Source organism: Macrosteles quadrilineatus, unplaced genomic scaffold (genome assembly GCF_028750875.1).
Source record: "Macrosteles quadrilineatus isolate MER2022 unplaced genomic scaffold, UCM_ALF_1.0 Scaffold_5__1_contigs__length_97177068, whole genome shotgun sequence".
Taxonomy (NCBI): domain Eukaryota; kingdom Metazoa; phylum Arthropoda; class Insecta; order Hemiptera; family Cicadellidae; genus Macrosteles; species Macrosteles quadrilineatus.
The window spans coordinates 24955383-24976888 of NW_026542598.1; the positions used below are offsets into that span (position 1 = coordinate 24955383).

At 31.5% G+C, this 21506-nt stretch overlaps 1 protein-coding gene across 1 annotated transcript; it reads right to left on the reverse strand.

Annotated features, from left to right (window-relative positions):
* Nucleotides 1–20319: 20319 nt before the first annotated feature.
* Nucleotides 20320–21231, reverse strand: LOC128995487 (uncharacterized). Its single transcript, XM_054420505.1, has one exon. It carries the CDS (start codon nucleotides 21229–21231, stop codon nucleotides 20320–20322), a length of 912 nt encoding a protein of 303 aa, XP_054276480.1.
* Between the last annotated feature and the right edge of the window lie 275 nt (nucleotides 21232–21506).

Below are 21506 nucleotides of genomic sequence, written 5' to 3' on the forward strand. Positions count from 1 at the left end.
GTTGGGCAATTATTAAAGATAAACTTGAGTCATAATGAAAAACACAACATGTTTTTTCTGGAATTTTAATCATTTTGAAAACTATGCAAACACGTCCAAGAAAAACCAAGACTTGTTATTGAACAGCTGATTATAAAACTTGGAAGCATGCTTATTAAGCACATGTTTCAAATATTAATGTGGGACATGAATTGGGTGAGGTACACGCCGTTAAAACCTGATGATTCTTTTATAAACTATAATAATATACTAATTTGCAAAAATAAGCGTACTCACGTAAGATGATCTTAGCAATTATTCTTATCGCTAAGTTAGATGTCTAACATTACGCTATACCTTTGCAGTTTGATTAAGCTGATTCGCTATTTACCAGTTGATTAATCCATAATGTTGTGATGACAACAATATGACTAAAATAAATTGTAAATTTTCCAAGCACATTTAATTTTTACGCTGTAAAACGCAATTTATTTTAACCGCTAGTTTAATTTAATTAAGTTGTTACAGGTTAAAGCAAATACAGTGTAGATTGTAGGACAGGTTTAACATATAGAGACTCCAATGACCATTAGACTCAATAGACGAAATACAAAAGGTAATAAGGTAATTTCATAGGTACCAATTACCAAAATTGGTCATTTAATAACATGTACAATGGTGATCAACAAGTAATTTTTTTAAATATAAATTTAACTTGGAAAAATCCAGTATTTTTTATCATTACATAATAGAAAACAACGTGAAAATGTCTCATCGTTCAGCTAATACAGAATTAATTAGCCCTCTGCAAAAATACACTCCATTTGTGTCCAGGCACGTAGTGGATTAAGACTACTTGGTTTGTCTACCTACTGAAAATATCTTTTTACTGATCCACTAAGTCACACAACTTCATGTGTCAAAATACTGGATGTAGCAAAGGATATTACATTGGTAGACTGTATTTCACAGACTCAGTTGCAGCAGGAAAGTTAAGTCGTTTATCATAAGTTGCTATGGTCTATTAGTAGACTGTCACTGTAGATTAACTCTGGCTGCCTCAACTCCAGCTGTTGAATCAGAAATTCCCTTTTCTAACAGGGGCTTCAATTAGTTTGTTAGACATTATTTCATCTTTATCATATGCTGCATGGAATCATTAAAATCCATCTATTAAAGTCTGTTAGTCATAGACCCCTACTAATCAACACGTCCAATCAACGGGATCCAAACATATATTGTTTACAATATTATGAAATACCAGATAAAAGTATTGGTTTCAATTAAAAGCTATGAAGAAAATCAAATTAACTCCGGCAAGATTTAAAACGTCATGTACATTTTATTACTACATATTTTGTTTATTTACTTTTTCATATTTTCATTGCTATTTACATCCATCCACTGTATATAAAACATAATACTTATTAGCTAGCTCTCATCTGTTATTGAAAATCGTTGTGTTTGAGAACTTTGCTTCATTTAAGAACGTATACAAATGAAATATCATAATACCAATATTGAAATTTACTTTTTGCTGTGTAATATAATTTTCCAAAGCCCGTTTTTCTGTAATATAAAGTGTTTTTCATGTGGAATTTAACATCCTAAAACAATGCATACAATCATTAACGTTAATTAAAACAAACTTTCGTAGTATTCCAAACAACAAACTTTAAAAGTATTCCTAATACTGGTTTTAATTTATTATTATAGTTTGTTTTGGCGAGACCGAATACATTACATTCACAAGACCTTTAACTGTACCATGTTCGTCTAGTTTCTGGTCATCAATCAATATTTTCAACCAACTTACCTCATAAATACATCATGGGGTACAGCAGTAAAGGGAGCAACTTTACGAGTGTTTGGGGACGAGATTTGGTCGTGTTCCAAGTGATTCTTTCCTTCCCATAAAGACGTAACCGATAGACATCCATTCATGGTCATTATTTGTAATAACAGTGTTTGAAATTCTTTACTATGGTAAATGGTTGTTTAGTAATGCTGTTCCATGATAAAACACCTGATTGAATACATCAAAATTACTCTGTCAAAGAATTTAGTGTCAAATATATTAGATACTCTGACAAACAAACTAAATTTTTTAGACTTTATATAAACATCGATGTATATGACCTATAAACCATTATTTTGAAGAGCTATTTTACCGTACTGTAATTAATTATAACATAGTATGGCTATTAATTATTATTATTTTACGAATAAACTATTTCGTAAAAGGTTAATCGTTGTTAAACTATACAAAAAGGTTGGCAACAATGTGTTCGGTTTTTTTATCGACATGCAAAGGTGGGTTTGGTTAGCAGATAGAGTTTGAAACAATCAAGTTGTGTCATTCATCATTCATACTCTCAGACTTCTGGTTGAATGTCAAAGAGAATCCTATGTACTTGTAAGCAACTGCCTTCGTACCACTTCGGAATGAAAAAGCTATGTTTTATTGTAATTAAAAATAAAAAGGTTTGGAATCTATTTGGTAATTGTATTGTACAGCTAGGCTAACCAGGTCAATCATGTTCTATGGAGGGTGGGTTCTTACAATTCTCTTTAAATGTTAACTGTAAATGTTTAGTTCAAATTTCTGTTATTGTTGCTAAACCTATTTTCATAGTTCTCAATCTTAAAAGAATGGTTTGTCTTGTGAGCAGTGGGTTTTAGAGCGAGCTGGTTTAACTGTAAAGAGCCCTCGAATTCCTTGGCCCGAAAGCCTTATATAAAAAACTTTCAAGTTCTAGATCATGCCTATATTCATTCAGAAAAACAGTCTTGATCTAAAGAGCCAAAGTATTCAACCACATTTTTCAAAAAGCATATTCATTACAACAGTATACTTCTATACAATGCTTTGCCAAAACATCTAAAAATTAAATCAAACTCTGTTATTTTTTATTACTAGTGTATAAATGTAACTTTGTAGCCGATATTTTATTTTTGACGGGTAGTCAAAGGCATATGGTATGCTTAGTTCATGAAACGATTATTAAAAAAATTGTTTAGTTTATTCGTTTTATATATATATAAAGACTAACTGTATATTTAAGTATCTTCAAAGCATTTATGTAAATCTGGGCAGATAAATTACTAATGACTTCTGCGTAAATACCGGAGAACCTTAGTTACACTCAAGTTGAAATTAATTATACTCTTTGTACTTATGAAGTTATAAAACTCACCCTAAAGTAAATAAACGTCAGAATATTTCTTCTGAGAAATGTGACATTAGGTATGAGAACCCAATACATCAGTGTGCCTTTGTGTGTCTAATCAGATTAACTTTGCCATCTTGATTGATAAACCAATCAGCAGCTTTACCTTCAACATCATGTCGTACATTTGTCAAGTTAGGTTGATTAGCGGTTAATAAACCTATATTAAAGTGCACTTGCTGGTGTGCAGTTAAAGGTTATTCAGACCAATTAAATAATAGATTATCGTTTCAGTATTGTTTAAACAACATTATTAATTTTACATTTTCTTTTATTTAGATCAACAGACTAAAACACCACACTGTACGTTCAATGGAGGCCGAATGTAGTTTCCTAATTGAAGCCAAACCATTGGATAAAATTCGATATAAAAATGTTAAACACTGTCAAATCAGTGTGTAAAAGCTGTAAATAACCCAAACGTTAATTACTATAAAATTATAGCCTTAAAATTAATTAGTTGCCCAATGTTTAGTAAAATATTACCCAAATTGAAAATTGCCAATCAACTGATATACAAAAGTTAATTTTGTATTTGCCCTTCCAGTAAATAAGAGTAGGAAACTCGTGTATCGATATAGCAACAATACAATTTCTTCAGAAAAGAAAACATAGAGGTTTTTCAGTCATAGAAGAGGTTGGACCCAGTTAGTTGCCACATACAGCTAATAAAGTAATAAATCTACAACAATGAAGGAAGATTTCTTTTGAGACATTTGGAATTACCACAGCACGTTCAAATCATAAAGATATTCGTGATTGTTACGTTTAGGATATTGGTCACAGAAATTTCAACTCCTAGACGCATCGGTCCAATTGATACAATTGAAATTAATATCCTTAAAGGTATTAATATTTACCTGATAATCACTACCTAAAGCTCTTTACGACGAATATGTGAACATGTGTTAAAATTGATATTTACCGCATATTCACGAGTTATGAGTAGGCTTTCACAATTCATCGAGCAAACCGGAGGTGGCGGCTAACAAATAAATATTGTAACATTCATCAATTTGATGTGAAACCTTTTGCTGTATTACTTATAAATTATACAAACTTCGTCAGAAAGGTTCCTTTGGCTGTCATGTTCAATAAATACCCCCGCCGCAGCAAACCTGCAGACTAAGCGAATTTCCATTTGCCTGATTGGATTTACACTAAAACGTCTCCTTAAAAATATCACATTCCTTATTTAAATAGAATCAGTTTAACACATACTTAGGTTTGCTGCAACAGGGAGGGTAAAAGTGTTTTTTTATGTAAAATGTTAATAGTTAGTAGGAAATAAAAACATTTTCCAAATTTGGGCAAAATATGTTAATAAACAAGCAAACTACAACAGTTTACTTATTCTCCATAAGAATAACATGGGAATTTTAAATTTACAATTTTTTGGAATTTTCTTTGTAACGATTAGGTGCATTATAACGCTTCAATATACTAAATTATTTGTTTTTTTAAGCTCTACAAAATAGTTTAGAAAGAAATTGCAAAATTTTATGTATTTTGAGTCAAAAATGGGAAAAACCCATTTTTACCCCATAAAACCCCCCATAAACCCCCGATCCCACGGTCCGATCATGCTGGTTCGCGAACTCATTCGAATAAACGTAGGTTTACACGTTTGTACCGAATTTCATCAAAATCGGATCGTTTTTGCTCGAGTTATCGCGCTAACGGACACATATATAAATATATATATATATATATATATGAATTTGAACGGATGGTGTTTTTGGCCTCTAGGGACCTCAAAACGAAAAAAAAAATCGGTCCCGGGTCCAGGTCTTACCATGAGTACTACGGTAATAGCTTATTCCCTATATGGGAAATTCGCTAATATATACTTTTTGATGTATAAGTAATCAATTTTATGTTTAATAAATTACATTTGCATAAGTTTATATGACCATATGATTTAGGGTCGTAAAGATTATTGAACGGATCATTATTCTTGGAAAGGTTATTATTGTTATAATATAACTTTTAGTTTATCAAAAAGGATAGTTAAATATCTTTAAGTTCTATAAACCACTATGCTAGTTAAGTATAATTAATTTAACAGTTGTTGATATCTTATTAATGATTTCGTGTGTTTTGGATATGAGTGGTGTAGACCGATTCATTATCTCGTAAAAGAAAACATAAAGATAAACTAAAGATACATTTTCAATTGCATCATTAAATAATTACAATGGCGTTATAACTGTTTGATTGTTATAACTGTTTTGATCGTTATACATATCATTATATGTATTTTGTTTTGTATTCGTACACCGTCGTATGTTTTTTTGTTTATTCATTGAGTTTCTTTTACTCTTTAACTTATAGTTAAAGTGAGAACACATTTAATAATACACGAAATTAATTAACGTTTAGCTTAATTATCAGTCTACTTTGGTTTACTCTGGCTTAATTTAGATAAACTTTTAGTGCCATTCTAAACTATTGTTGGTAATAGAATCTGAAAGCCTTATGCAAACTAAAAGACAGTTTCTCAGATTCATACTGAAGTTTCGATGAACACAGACTATTTATGAAGGCCTTAGTGTTTGCCCTAAATAAACGTGAAATAATAACTTTGAATTAATTATAATATTAACTAGCACAAACCACTTTTTTGTAATTATTTCAGATTTTGTAGTGGGGTTTAGAGGCCTTAGTGTGATTATTTTATAGACACAATTGAACGTTTGAATAGTTCAAAACAAATGAGAAATTTTATGGCTGCAGATTTATATAAATTTGTGTAAGCTAATTCAAGGCATTGTTCTTGTTGATAATGGGCGTTGATAAGTAGTGGTTTTATTTTTTATGTATTGTCGTAATTTATCAAAACAGATCCTTTTTTTGGTAATAGTTTTTTTTTATTTTTATGTATGTACAAATTTAATGCACAACACTCATTAGTGAAAATGTAAAATGAACTCCTACAAACTATTAAAAAGAAAAAAAACCAATCAATGTGCATATTTTAGTATTTAAATATTTAAAAAATCACTTAATTCGACAACAACTAAATCTAACACTTGCAGTTTACTCAACTTCAAAGGAAGTATCTCTATATTAGCTCAATTAACGCTTTTGCTATACATCATTAGTCAAATACCAATTAGCTCACGTAGAGTGTCACTGGTACATAATTAATGTAATAATCATGTACATTGTCTACATAATATACTCGTAGTAGCAATCCAGTCATGATTATATATAATATTGTTCGCTAAGGGCACATATAAATAATTGTGTATAGTTCAAAGACATAATTTAGAGAAAAAAATTACTCATTTATTTATTTTATTCCAACGCAGATCATCAGTCATAATGTGGATGCAAGAATCCTATATGGTATCAACATGCATGTTAACAGAAAAATTAACGGATTCTACATGACAAGAAACATCAGTAACATGAAATCTAATCTTGACTAAGAAAGCAACAATTTAACAATGAGGCACAAAATAAAATATTACAAACAATAATAATGGTAAACATTTTATACAACAATGAAAGTGTTAAACAATAGATACTACGATATTGATCGCATACTTATTTATACGTAGAAGATTTATGTTTCAATAAATTGGTAAGCTAGTTATAAAATTAAGCAGAAAACAATTCATTTTTCCTCCATTTTAGAATTTTTAGAATTACTATTATAAAATTTTTAGAATATTTTTAGAATTGCAATTCAGTTTTAAACTAAATAAACGACAGAATTACAATTCAGTTTAAAATTGAATATACGTCAAACATTTGTTTACCCTTTTTACTTCAGTAGTATTCAAAAAGGTTTGTAACTAAACAAAATGTTTGAAGAAATTCGCAAATTATACCATGTTCTTATACAAAATAACTATAACGTTTTGACAATATGGATGCATATTTTACGGATTATTTTTTTTTTTAATTTCTGGTACCTATATACTTACTTTTTGGTAGAACTACACTGCCTTAGTTTAGTATTTAACAAAAACATCGAGAATATCAATCATTATATTTCGTTTACAATTACTATGCTTTTTAAAGTCTAGATCATTAATAATAATTACCATGTTAAACAAATAATTTCGTTCTAAAAATAAATAATCACATGTGTTAAATAAAATCCTACTAATATTATAAGTGAGAAAGTTTGGATGTGTGGATGGATGTTTGTGACAAGTAAACGCAAAAAATAACTAAACCGACAGGGTTGAAATTTTACACAAAGGTAGATTATGCACCCACTTAACACATAGGCCTATTCACGTCCTCAAGCTGCCCTCGGGCTCCGCCCTAGTGGCTCTGGAGTTTCCCATTTTAACCTTTGTCAGCTGATTCTATGATATTCAATAGATTTAAAAAGTTATAAGGTTTTCAAAAAGGGTGCAGCACTATTAATTTGTTTGCATTTATGACAGCATAACATTTTTACCAAGCAGCAACAAAAGTCTGTGATACATTATGAGAACACTTTTTCCCATTGTTTAGATGCAGTGGTAGAATATTAACTAATTAATTGTGGCTATGGTAGATGTTCTATACTATGTCATACCGGTACCATAACTTACAAGAAAGAAACCGTGTCGTTTTCCGATACAAACGCAAAGCACGAGTATAACTGCAGTTTTATACTTTTACTTCAACTCCGTACGAAGGACGGCTACTCTGCTAGTTTATTATAAACAAAAGTGTATTTTGATATTTTGTGTAAAACGCTAAGTCGAATGAAAAATAATAATATTTATTACCAGAGTATGGCTGAACAAACGGTTTTGACAGGTTCATGTATTTGACAACTAATACATCAAAAGGTTACACCTGAATTGATGAGTATTGCAATATTTATTCATAAGCTATCACCTCCGTGTTGTTCCATGAACTGTAAAGGGCAATTGGAAACTCATAAATATGTGGGAAATTTTGGATCCCTGTATGCATTATAAGTATTCTCAATAATGTTGTTGTAGAAAGAAATAAATATAATATGTTTTACCTTCAACCGTTTTTTAACCTAGCCTTTTTAATTGAGTTTTTAGAATAGAAAAGATTCACTTAACTGTATTTTTTACTTACTTTACAGTGTTGTTTTCTTACTTAACATTACAATTTTGGACAAATGAGCTTAAGAATATGAGTATAAGAATTTAGAGAAAAGAAGTAAAACTGTTATACTTCGAACGTATACTAATCAGCCGTTAAGATCAATTATATTGATTAAACAGTTTGCAATTAGATAAAATTGCCTCTAACATTTCCTCAAGACATCTGAAATAGTTTTTAGAATATAAATTTTATCACACAAAAACAAAATGGTGGATATTTAGTGAACGATGCATATTTTAGAAATTATGTTATTCTTGCTTTTCGTTTTGATTAAACTTGTTTAACATGTTTCTAATTAGTGTGTTCTTACTTACGAGACACAAAATAAATAATCGTGTTTGGTTCCCAATTCATTGCCATAGGGTCTTTTCTTTGCCTAAACGACTGGCTCATATATTTCAGGTGTTTTACAGCTACTTAGGGGTTAGATTTGGAATCGCCCCAAACATTTCCACCTCCAGGGGAAAGTCGTGGATCTTCGATAGTCTTTAAGAACTCGTTTAAGGTCATAGACCGGAATATAATGGGGTTTTATTATGTTACATACATACGAAAACACTTTTTAACCACATTATGATGTTTTTAGCTGTTTTACATACGTTAATTGGTGGCTGAAAGTTACGTTTTGCCGGCCATGCCAGCTGTCATCGTCATTTGGGGACCGAGCAGGTTTTTACATTCCTAGGGCTGCAAAATCAGCTGCCCGCTTACTTTCTTAAAACATAAACGCATATTTAATACACAATCAGTATCCATAGAATTTCATAAGAATTGTATTATTGCCACCGCTGCCTACCAACTGTTTATTATAATTTTTGCTGATTCCTCAAATTATTTCTTCACATAACCTTAAAGTTGTAGTTGTGTGTTGACTAGTTGTGTGTATTATTATTGTGGTGAATAGTGGTAATAGGGTATATAGTGTGGTGAAAAATAGCGTTCGTACCACGGACCGAAATGGTTTTGCAACTCTCGATAATTTTAAGTTTTCGACTTCGTCTCGAACTTAAAAAGTATCTCGAGCCGGCAATGCCTCATTTTCAGCCCTAGGTACGAAATATACTATTTAACTGCAACAAAAACTCTGATGAAATGCTAGTAACGAATTTAAACAAATGATATGCCAATTATTAGTTGATTTCAATGCGGAACTTGTTACATTTATCGTCTAGTATACACTATACTGATCATAGTTAATCATAGTTGATTGTTATTTGTTTAGGTTAATGGGAACACAAATACTCTAGAATTTATGATAACTGACGTGAATCCAAATTTAAGTTGACACAGGGTTGTAAAAACTCTGCTTATAAGATTGAGTTGTAAATCATAAAATATAATACTGTATAAGAATTTTATTTAAATAAAGACAGAGCTATATAACCTGAGTTTTAAAGTAATTTTTTTTTTAGTTTGTACGTGTACATTTGCTATACTTATCTTTACATGACAAAGTGTACAGAATAACTCCAAGTGAAAACAAAGGAAAACAATTATAAATATTTAATCAAAGATTAGTCCATCTTCACAATAACTCGACTAAAGATGATAACATGAAGTTTGAAATACATAAATACTTCCACTTATGTGATTGTTTGTGGTGGCATTAATAATTACTAACTAAAGAGCTTATTTGCATAATTGACTTGTGACAGCAGAACACCAATAATTAACTTCTGATAAGTTGAAATCCAAACCGCTGTCATCAACCTGCGACTATGTGTGTACGTGTATATCTATAACATGTTTCCATAGCTTATGGAAAATATGGCTGGTATGTTCAAACACTAAATGTTCTTGTTATATTGTAGGTATAAAATAACAGTGAGTTGCTTAAGACTGTCTTAAGCCTTCGGCTATTATAATGTATACAAAAGAAACCATCTTTACAGTTCAATGATTGTAATAGTGTAGTTCTACATGAATGTGTGTGTTAGAAACACATCTTTTTAGCAGTGTTTCTTAATTACTCAAAGCTTGCCCCGTGTTTAACCAAATTGATACTATTTTAGCCTATAAAAGGAAGAAACATACGGTGCTAAACAGGAAGATCGTGATAGTTTCCTCTTTGTGATTGTTGGAACTTCACCCAAAGAACGTTCCAGTATCAGGATTGTACTACAATGTCTAATGGTTTTTTCCTTCAAAGGGATTATGCAAAATCTCATATTTTTTTTAGAAAACCTAATGTGCTAAAATTTTAACAACTACAAAAAAATACAAATAATTCATTGGAAATTTAGTACTTAAAACTATAAATCACACAATTTATAAAATTGTTGACCCCTCAACACATTTTTAAACACCCACAAAGTAAGGATTGCTAGTATGCTTTTTATCGCTTGAAACATATAAAAAAAATTTTTAAGTAGGAATAATTAACTTTAAAATAATAAGGCGATTGCAAAGTAAGATATAAGCTATATGGCTTAACATATTTAAATATGCTTTGCAATTGTATAAAAAAATAGTTTTGATCTGTATCCGCATTGGATTTTGATGGTGAGTGATGTCATGTAGACGCGCCGACAAGAAATAACACATCAGTTGATTGGGTTTTCAATCAAGCTTACAAAGTTGATTCCAGAAGAGCAGCAAAACACAATTGATGTTTTGAGGAGGATTATCACTGATATGTAACTGGATGGTTGTCATGGGATTTACGATTACAAGTACACGTCATATTGTACCAGGAAACCGGGTTTTGCACGACGCAAAATACGCAGATACTTGACATTTACTATTGTGTTGAAGGAAATTTTAGTTATGATCATCCCAATAAGACATGGTCATTAGAAAATTACGACTACACGAGTTAGGCTATGGGAAACTAATATAATATAAGGCACTTATTTCCCATCATCAGTCTTTAAAATATAGTCCAAGGATGACTAGTTTCGGCTCATAGACCCATTTTAAAACCCACAATAAATTTGAAGTCTTCTACAATACATTGGCCGAAATGCACGTCGCCACATAAATTTCACACACAAAAACATATAATAACTGTAGTCCTGCCACATTTGTATGTACACGAGGAAAACCTGTGAAAATAACGTGTCGACGTGTATTAATGTATTGACGAAGACTTCCGTCGGATTCATAGACAAGTTACTTTCATGTAAATTTGAAAATAGGTCTTTCTAAAACAGAAATCACAGGAGTGTATTTGAAGGAGAACAGAATCAGGAGTGTACTCCTGTAAATCTAAAATATTTGTCCCTTTAATGTATTTGCTGTACTATAAACTTATGATTGTATATTAAAACATAATCTTTTGAATAATTATAACTACAAACATTATAGGAACGCTGGCGTTTGCGAAAACACGCCACTAATCACTTGTAGTAATTATTTTGTTTTCGTACAAATGACCTCTCACTTGGTTCTCTAGCAAAACTAATGACTTGAACATTAGCGGTCGTTAGAGAGTTTTAAGTGAAATAAACAGAGAAACATATGTTTCGATACTCGCATTGAATATTTTACCTGCTATTATTGTTAAATGATACAATAATAACCCACTATTAACATGTCAACTAATCCAAATCTAGTATTTTAACTGTATTTAAATTTCGTATAATATTTAGTCTAATTTATAATACATCTCAATAGAAGTTAACAGTTTATTTTTATTTTACTGACTACTGTCGTAGAAGGGTATATTATTTGAAAGTTCTGCTAGGAGCACCTGGTGTTAAGCACTTTCAAGCTAATTCAAGTACGTTTCTTAGATTGTTTAATAAAAAGTTATGTCCACCAGACTGCACAGAATTTGGACCATCGTCAACTTTAATGTGTGGCAAAAACATTCTACAGTATTACGATTACCTAATTAAATACAATTATTTTATTTGTGACATTCTTTTTGAGCCACTGTTCCATGTAAATTTATGTTTACTTAATTGAAAATACGTAGTAAACGCAGTGATATGCAAGGAAAGTATACATATATGTACTGTAGAGAGAAAATCAGTTTATCGACATTATTACATAAAACAAAAAAATTATGAACTTGAGATAAACAGGTTGTACTTGTTAGTAGATATATTCATATTAAGTGACGAAAGCTTATTAAATATCTCCCCATTTATATTTTTTTCTTAAGGCGCTAGGCAGGAGCCCGGGATTGTTATTCACATTACTTCAAGCTGGACCTAGGGGTTGCGTCATTATCACACGGATAAAATCCATAGGTGATTTGGGGGGATTTGAACCCGGAACCTCTGGAACCAAAGTCCCACGCTCTAACCACTAGACCAGCTCGCCCCCCCCCCCACTCCACGTCTATACTAGACACGGTACAAATTAAGTATATCGTGTCACTAGCCCTAAACACTTTCCATCTCCACCTAAACTTGATATTTTATTGTGAGACATTGAAGGTGAAATCTTCAACCTTTTACTTACTTATTATTTACTCTTACTTACTCCCAACTATTTAACTTTAGGTGATATTTAGCCTCACCAAGAAATCTTCGCCACGTTATCCTGTCTTCTGTATTTTTCCCTACTGCTTAATTTCTCTCCATGGCTGCTTTCACTTGTTCCACCATCTATGGTATGGTCTTCCTCGAGGTCACCTTCCAAACCGCATTGCCCTCTAATACTCTTCTCGGTGTGCATTCTTCGCCTCTTCTGAAAATTTTCCGGCCCATCTCATTCTCCAGCACTCAATTTCCCCAATTATATCTGTGCTGTTGCAAAGTTGTCTTTTCTTCCTATTGTGACGTCTTCGTTATTCCCCTTGACCTTATATACGTCCATAAATGTTCTTTATAATAAAAAAAAAAAATTATAGTTACTTTTCATGTTTCTTCTTTATATTACAATAAAATTCCAGTAAAACTTTCAAGTAAATTTCTTCAATATTATTCTTGTTTTTTTCGTAACGTAAATGTACTTAGTTAGGAATAATTTGTTTAAACCTACTTTTCCTCTCTTCTCGCATAAATATGTCGATTAAATTCTTGAGATCTAGTTTGTATCCTCTAGGTTCTTAGACCTCTTTCAAACTACTGTATTTTTAAAAACAAATTTAGTAATCATCACAACGCATAGAGTAATATTGAAGATGTTTGTTTACCTATTTTGTAAAAATATGATAACCTTACGGAGGAAATGTATGGATATTATCCCATCGAGAGACCCTCTATAGTAGTCATTACCATATAGATGTGTTGAACGTCAGGTTGGCAAGTTGTCAACCATAGACACATCTCTGTCTATCATAACCAGTCTGGTGTAAAATAAAAACATTGGAGACGTCAATCTATTGTGTTGTTTTTGAAAATCAACAGAGCAAGCATTGAACATTCATGGTTTTGTCATTGAATAAATTATTAATGTTGAGTTTATAAACCATCAATCCTATCTACCAAACTGCGTTGGTGTCAATGAGAAGTAACTTTTGCTTGTGGAGAATTTATTTTTTATACTAAATATAAACCTAATAATGTTTATTGTTTTCAAACCATTAATACACTTTGGGAAAAATAAGTTTTTGGAAATTTACTTGTCAAACGAATGATTGTCTACCGCTTTTATTCACACGATTGATTACTGTATATAAATTATTCACTAAGTATGATATTAACAGCGTTTTCAGTGTTGAAATATTTTAACGAATGACCTACATAACCTGTCTTTCTCACTATTTAGGTGACGTCAGCTGGAAATGAAGAAGTCACGTGACACTAGCATTCTTATTTAATTTCCGGTGCATCACCTGTAATTTTTGAGGTTAAAACTCTATGTTTAAAGACTCGTGTAACACCGTATCTGAATAGTATCCTTTACATTTGCTAGTCTACTATTTAAAATTTCTACAAGTCTTGGTTTGTTATAGAAGAATATTTTATTAGTGATTTGGAACAACGAATATAAACAGTGGAAAACATGATTAAGTGATAGATTGAGATAAATTTATTTGGTGATTCCTTAAGGTGATTTCAGGAAGAACCTGATCTGCTAATCTATAATGAAAATACATTTTTGATACTTTAAATAAGCTAAACATGTTTATTTTATATTTATTTTACCTCTTAACCACATGAATATTGTAGCAGATAATTAGAAAAAAATGCTCTCAAGTTCCGAGAAAAAAATTACTGAACTTCTTTTTTACTGACCATGGTTGAATAAAGTCAGAATATTTTTTTTTATTAATGTAAATAAACGGTCACCAAAGATGAACTTCGAACTAAGGAATTAATTCGGACTAAGGAATTTTCTGTAAAAACTACTTAAAACAAGTTTTTAATGTTGTAAATTTTCAAACTTGATTGTGATGATAACGCGGATTTACTTGCAGCTTTAATCCTAATCGGTTAACGAAAACATTACTAGCGCTGATAAAAAAATTAACCCTATTCTTAACAAATGTTATATCCCATGGATTTTTTTAATAAGTTTTTTTAGGAAAAAAAATACTAGCACAGTTCATTTTGAACGCAAAAATTTAGTGTATTCAAAGTAGTCAGTTCTCAATTATGTAAGAGCTAAAGGTAAACAACTGTTCAAAGCTTTAAATGTAAGCGTACAACTAGAAGTTACCAAGTGGTCACAAGTCTAGAGGATTAGAGTTTCGAACACCAAGTTTCTTGTGTGATGGAATCTACTAATCAAACATGACGTTTAGTTTATTGATGAACGTCAAAGTGACTGAGAAAACCATTTCTGTAAAATAATTTGAAAGTAATTATTACTATTGCAGTTAAATTATGCTAGTGACTGACAGGGTACAGAGGTTTATTAGCAAAAAAATCTGTTTACTTGCCTTTTTAACTAATTACTAGGTCGATTAAATTACACATAATACCTATTAGTTGCAAAATTAAATAGTTGTAAGGTTGTAGACTTTCAGGAGAGGGACAACGAAAATATCCACAAAAGGCTAATGCATTATGTCGAACCATGAAGCTTAATTTTATTTTATACTCTAGAGTAAATAGATTTAAAAAATCTACAAGTAACAGATACTGTACTGGAGACTATCTCTAATATGTTTATATCAAACATTATTAAAATGATCCGAATTGAATGATTATACTATATCACACTTTTCTGTACATTTTTAAAGCTTCCACTGTGATTAACACATTATGAAAAGCATTAAGTATGAAATACTGAGTATTACGTATTAAGTGAGGTATCGAAAATAGATGAATAAATATTAGGGTTAATATATAATTTATCAGGTTTTTGCTCTGTAGGAGATTATTAATTTGATGTAAAAAATTAATTATAAAGTCAAAATGTACTACACTCACTAAATGTATCAAATATCCTCTACGTTGTAGAGTAAGCTGTGTACCGTCATTACTTAAAACGGACGTTGACAGTAATCAAGAATTACTATCCTTTTTGTCAAATGTTGCCACATGTGTCCTTCCCGAAGCTTCTTCTACACTTTAACAATCTATTTTGTTCAAATAAACTGTAGGACTTTGTTTTCAATATGCTTTTTTGTTGAATACTCTCTTACAACTGAATTGACAGCTTAACCACCCAGCTAATTAGAGAATGAAATTTTTTTAAATAAATCAGCTTAATCATATATAGAATCTTTCTTTAAGTTGCTCTTTTATTCATTAAACGAGAAAAGTTGGACTACCGACTCCAATTTGGGTCACTAGATTCCGAAATGCTTAAATGACTACAACTATTTTGGAATGTAGGTTTGTCTACCTTAAAACATTATTAGGACTAGCAACCGATGCATAGCAACCCATGTTGTAATATATGTGCTGTCATTGCGGTTACCAAAGGCGAGCTTAGTAAATGATTGCTCAAGCGTCGACAGTAAATATTTCAGCTGGAGTATCTGTTACGCTTGATTAAGTCAGCATATCTTACTGAAAAAATCTAATAATAAAGTTTGTGCCGTCTTTTTATCTTATATGCCGTAGTTTACTTCACATACTTCAGATTTTCAATAAGCTTCAAGTACATTGTTATAGTCAAACATGTTTTATTTATATAAATATATATATATGCATACATATATACATACATACATACATAATTCCTCTTTTATAGATAGGACTTTATTTTACTAATAAAGTGAATATTTGTATGCGCAATTAGTTTAATTACTACGCTATCTTTATTAGAGGTAAGAATATTTTGTTACACTTGTTGCTTAACAGTTTTAAAAACAATATAAATAGCTGTTTACCCTACACCTTTTATAGACTTAGTGTTTTGTGATTGGTTATTATTTGCATGTTGTATCATGACTTGACTGCTATACAGTGCATATTTTTTTACTGCTACTCTCTGTAGTATATTCCAACTTAGGTTGGGCGATTGTGTATTGTTAGTTGTAATGTGTTAGTTACGTTTTTTTTTCACTCGGGGAAAATATCCCAGATCCCGAAACGTTGTGTATTGTTTTTCTTACCATTGTAATAGAAAAGGTCCGCAATAAACCTTTGAACAAAATATAGGCTTAATTAGATAAATACTAATTTAGGATTGATGACGATAGGTTTATAAACCTATTTATAATGTCGAAAATCAATTCTGGAGTGATTTTTACATGAAATAATGAAATAATGAAATAATGACTTTATTCCCCAAATACAAGTTTTTTAAAATTACAAAACAAATTCACCTTGGAACTATGTTATCACAGTCTCCAGTATTTGTGACAACATGAAAGAAAAAACACAGTTATTTACAAGTAATAAAAAATTGTATGAGTCCAGTCCTTGTTGAAAGAAGTGATTAATAACCATGCCGCTCTCCGTGGCGCCGTTTGACACTTATATTAACTTATACATAAAAAATACAGTAAATATAAATAAAACTTCTCTATTGTTATAACAAAAAATCAAATAATTACCTTATAATAATGAGAACTTTGTTCGGTAAACCAAATACATTCATTACTAATTATGAATAACACAAACAAAATATGCAAGAAAAAAAAACAGATGGAATTGAAATAAAATTGAAAAGGCCATACAAAAATATTTTGTTAACTAAGAACCTGATTTAAAAAATCAATGACTGGAGTTTTGAAAAGCCAATATTTCAATTTTAAAGAAAACAAATTTAAGGATGAACAACTTCTGATATCTCCCGGTAATTGATTGAAATATTTAGGTCCGTTGTACTGATAAGAATGTCTGAAGAGCGATTTGTTTACTTTAGGTAATCTGAACATTCCTTGGTTGTGATTTCTAGTATTGTACAAAAGGTTACTTGTTCCTGTATTTCCACTTCGAACATAAAAAAGCCGTAAAACCTTGTAAATATATAAATGTTGAATCGGAAGTATTTTAAGTTCAAAAAATAACGGAAAGGAACTTTCTCTTATTTGGCATTTTGAAATTAATCTAATAAAATGATTTTGTGTGACTCTTAATTTATCAGTATGACATTTATAGGTACCCCCCCAACACTGGATGGCGTACTGTAATCTTGAATCAATTAAAGCAAAGTAAAGGGTTCGCAATAAAAATCTACTACAAATATTTTTTAAAAAATAAAAGGTTCTTATGGAGAATTTAATTTTTGAATGCAGGTTTGTCACATGTTTATCCCAATTTAAATTTTCGTCTAAAATGACCCCAAGATAGCGAAAATTGTTAACCTTTTCAATTTTTTTACATTTACAAGAATTAAAGGAACAGCCAAAAGTGTGGAAAACGAGATCATTTATAAAGTTAAAACTATGTACTAAATTAAAATTAATGTATTTGGTTTTTTCAACATTGACTTGCATTTTGTTTGCTGCACACCAGTTACTAAGCAAAATTAAGTCATCTTTAATTTTGTTGAAAGTTAAATCACTATTCTTTTCGGAATAAAAGAGGGCGACGTCATCGGCAAATGCACAGATTTGTCCATGAAAAGGAAGTGTGAGCAGATCGTTGATGAAGATAAGGAAAAGGGTATCAGATGTCACCGATCCCTGGGGGACTCCTGTCTTTACATGTAGCGGCGAGCTTAATCGGTTTAGGATCTTGGTTTGTTGTATTCTATTGGACAAAAAACTGCTGAACCAACTCAGCGCGGTTCCTCTTACGCCAGCTGCATTGAGTTTAGATAACAAAATATTATGGTCTACTAAGTCAAAAGCTTTTTTGAAATCAATGAATAAGCCTGTAGATTTATTTTTGCTGTTGAAACTGCTATAAATTTTTTCTGTTACGGTAATTAATGCGTCCTCGGTTGATTTTCCCTTTCTGAATCCAAATTGAAAATTGCTGAAAAATTTTAAATTGTCTAAGTATTTAATGAGTCTGTTTTTCATCAACTTTTCAATAACTTTAGAAAAAACAGAGAGCAAACTAATAGGTCTTAGATTATCTAATTTTAACGAAGAATTTTTTTTATAAATCGGAACAATTATGCTTTGTTTGAGTTTTTCTGGAAAAATCCCGGTCGAAAAGCTTAAATTAATTAAATGAACCAAAATGGGAGCAATACTTTCGGCAACAGTTTTTACAACTTGAACGGATATTTGATCAAACCCTGTGGACTTTTTGTTTTTTAAATTATTTAATGTAGAAAGAACTTCAGTGACAGTAGTGGGGGCTACAAAGAAGGAGTGAGGTTGGACTTGCAACGCAAGGGGCGGGGGAGGGAGTGGACCGCTGTGACCTTGGCCATGACTTTGCACTGCGATAAAGTAATTATTGATTTCTTCCGCAACCTGTTGTGGATCACTTACTATTGTACCATCTTCTAATTCTATCTTACTAACATTTTTACTATCTGAATTACCAATTATGTTATTTAAAACTTTCCAATACTGAGAAGAATCACCATTACACATATTTATTTTATTTTCCAAAAACGCACTCTTAGCTACATCCATGTCAGATCTTAACTTTTCACAGAAACGATAAAAATAGTTGTTAAAATGCATATCATAAGGTCTTTTCTTATGCAGTTTGTATAATTTGTTTCTTTTTGATATTCTATTTAGAATATTTGTATTAATCCAAGGACTCACTGACTTAGCCTTTTGAAATTTATTTTGTTTGACAACTAGCTTAGAATTACTTATAATATCTAAAAGTTTATCATGGAACGCATCATAAACATCATTAACATTGTTGGATAACAAACAAACATCCCAATTTTCAACTTCTAGATTCATTTTAAGCAAATCAAAATTGATAAGATCTCTTTGTATTACTGTATTATTAGAGGCATTTAATTCGTTTAACTTACTGAATGGATTGAAATTCAAACCTAGCAAACAATGATCAGTTAAATAAATGTCAAAAATAACACTTCTAAACAAATTCATATTAGGATGCCGTACAAAAATATGGTCTACTTGGGTTTTGGACATTGTAGTGATTCTAGTGGGACTGTTTATCACTGAGATAAAGCCATAATTACTTAATAGATTAAGATAATTTTGCACGTAAGATTGAGTACTATTCAGAATATTTATATTGATATCACCTAATAAAATTACATTATTTTTTAACTCATTTAGAATATTAGCTAACTCATCTACGAAGTTAATTTCTGTAAACATTTGCAATCTATAGAGGCAAAAAATATTGAAGTAAGCCTGTTTAACTTGGACGTGTAATACCAATACATCAGCTGTATTCATTTTAACATTTACCTGGTTAACATCCAAACATTTACTAACATAGCACATTACACCTCCAGCTCTATAATTAGCGTTGCAACAAGCATAAACGTTAAAACCTGGAATTTTGTACAAATTAATTTCATCCTGGTTTATCCATATTTCGCTAAGCACAATAAAATGAACATTTTCTTTGATTTGATTAAATTCTACCAAAAAGCTGTTAAAATTCTTTCTTAAAGATCTTATGTTTGCATATATAAAATTTAATCCGCTTAACTCGGTGTTAAAAAATGCTGATAAAGTACTAAAGTAAATTTCTGAATCTATATCTGTCATTCAATGAGTTTGGTGTATAATTGATTATAATTAATTTCAAATGGTTTTAAAATGAAGCCTAAACAAAACCAAAACATGATAGTAGCCTAATTACTTGAGTTTGTTCATCTCTTCTTAGGTACTCACTTTAATTGTTTTTTCACCTGCGGATCTTTTCACAAAAAATTTTCCATCACGACTCCACACGAAGGTGTAACCCAGTTCGTTGCACTTCTTCTTCAGTTTTGCGAAGAATTGTTTATTCTCAGGCGAGAGATGGTCATTCACGTAGACTCTGTCGTGCGGGAAGGTGTTGTTTACTCTGTTGGCAGTCAGATTCACACCGCTTGCTCTGGATTCCTTATATTTGGAGATGAAGGTCTCCTTCGTTGCTCTCTCGGTAAACTGGACCACTAGCGACGGGGTCCGTGTCTTGTTGAAGGACGGGATCCTGTGAGCTGCCGCGATCTGGCTAGGCTGCACCTCCAGGCCTAGGGCTCGGCCGATGTCGCCAACAATTGCTCGCACATCCTCATTCGGTGACTTCGGAATGCCGCTAATCTCGACATTTGTCTTCCTGCTGTATTGTTCAAGGGTACGTAATCGTTCTTGTAAATCCGTGACTTTGCTGTTTAAGACGACGTTTTGTTGCAGTAGTTCTTCATTATCTTTTTTTAATTTGCCGATTTCTTTTTTAAAATCAGCAAACTGTTTACTCACATCGTCGACTGTGTCCGATAAATGTTGTATCGATGATTTCAATTCCACTGTATCACTTTTAACAGCTTTTAGCTCTGCTGCTATTTCACGTTTCAAGCTTTCAATTACTGATAGGAAAAATTCCTTTGTTATTACTGTTGAGGTTGAAGACGAACTTGCATTCGAAGGAGTTTTCACACGGCACTCTTTGCACTTCCACGCTCGCGTTTTAACAGTTTCGCCGTCTTGCTTCAAACACTCCGCGTGGTAAAGACTGCCACACGCGCTACACTTTATTACCGAACTACCATCATCGGATGACTTCTTGCAGACGCCACAGGTCGACATTGCTGCTTAATTTACGCACATAAACACTTTTTAAAAGAAAGTTTAATCAAAAAGTCGTGTTAACACACGTTTATACAGAACTTCGGTATAACCTCAAAACTCGAGGGCGGAGAGATAAGAGCGTGGCTTATCAGCTCGGCGGACGGAGCTGGATATGCAGCTGGACATTTCAGGAAGGTGTATTAAAAATTTGTTGTAGGCTCTATGATTAGTTTTGAAAAATTTTGTTTATGTGTCTGTATGATTGGATGTGTACATAGAGACGGACTACACTT

Coding starts and splice junctions, on each gene's coding strand:
- LOC128995487 (XM_054420505.1), bottom strand. CDS start 21,231: ATGTCGACCTGTGGCGTCTGCAAGAAGTCATCCGATGATGGTAGTTCG.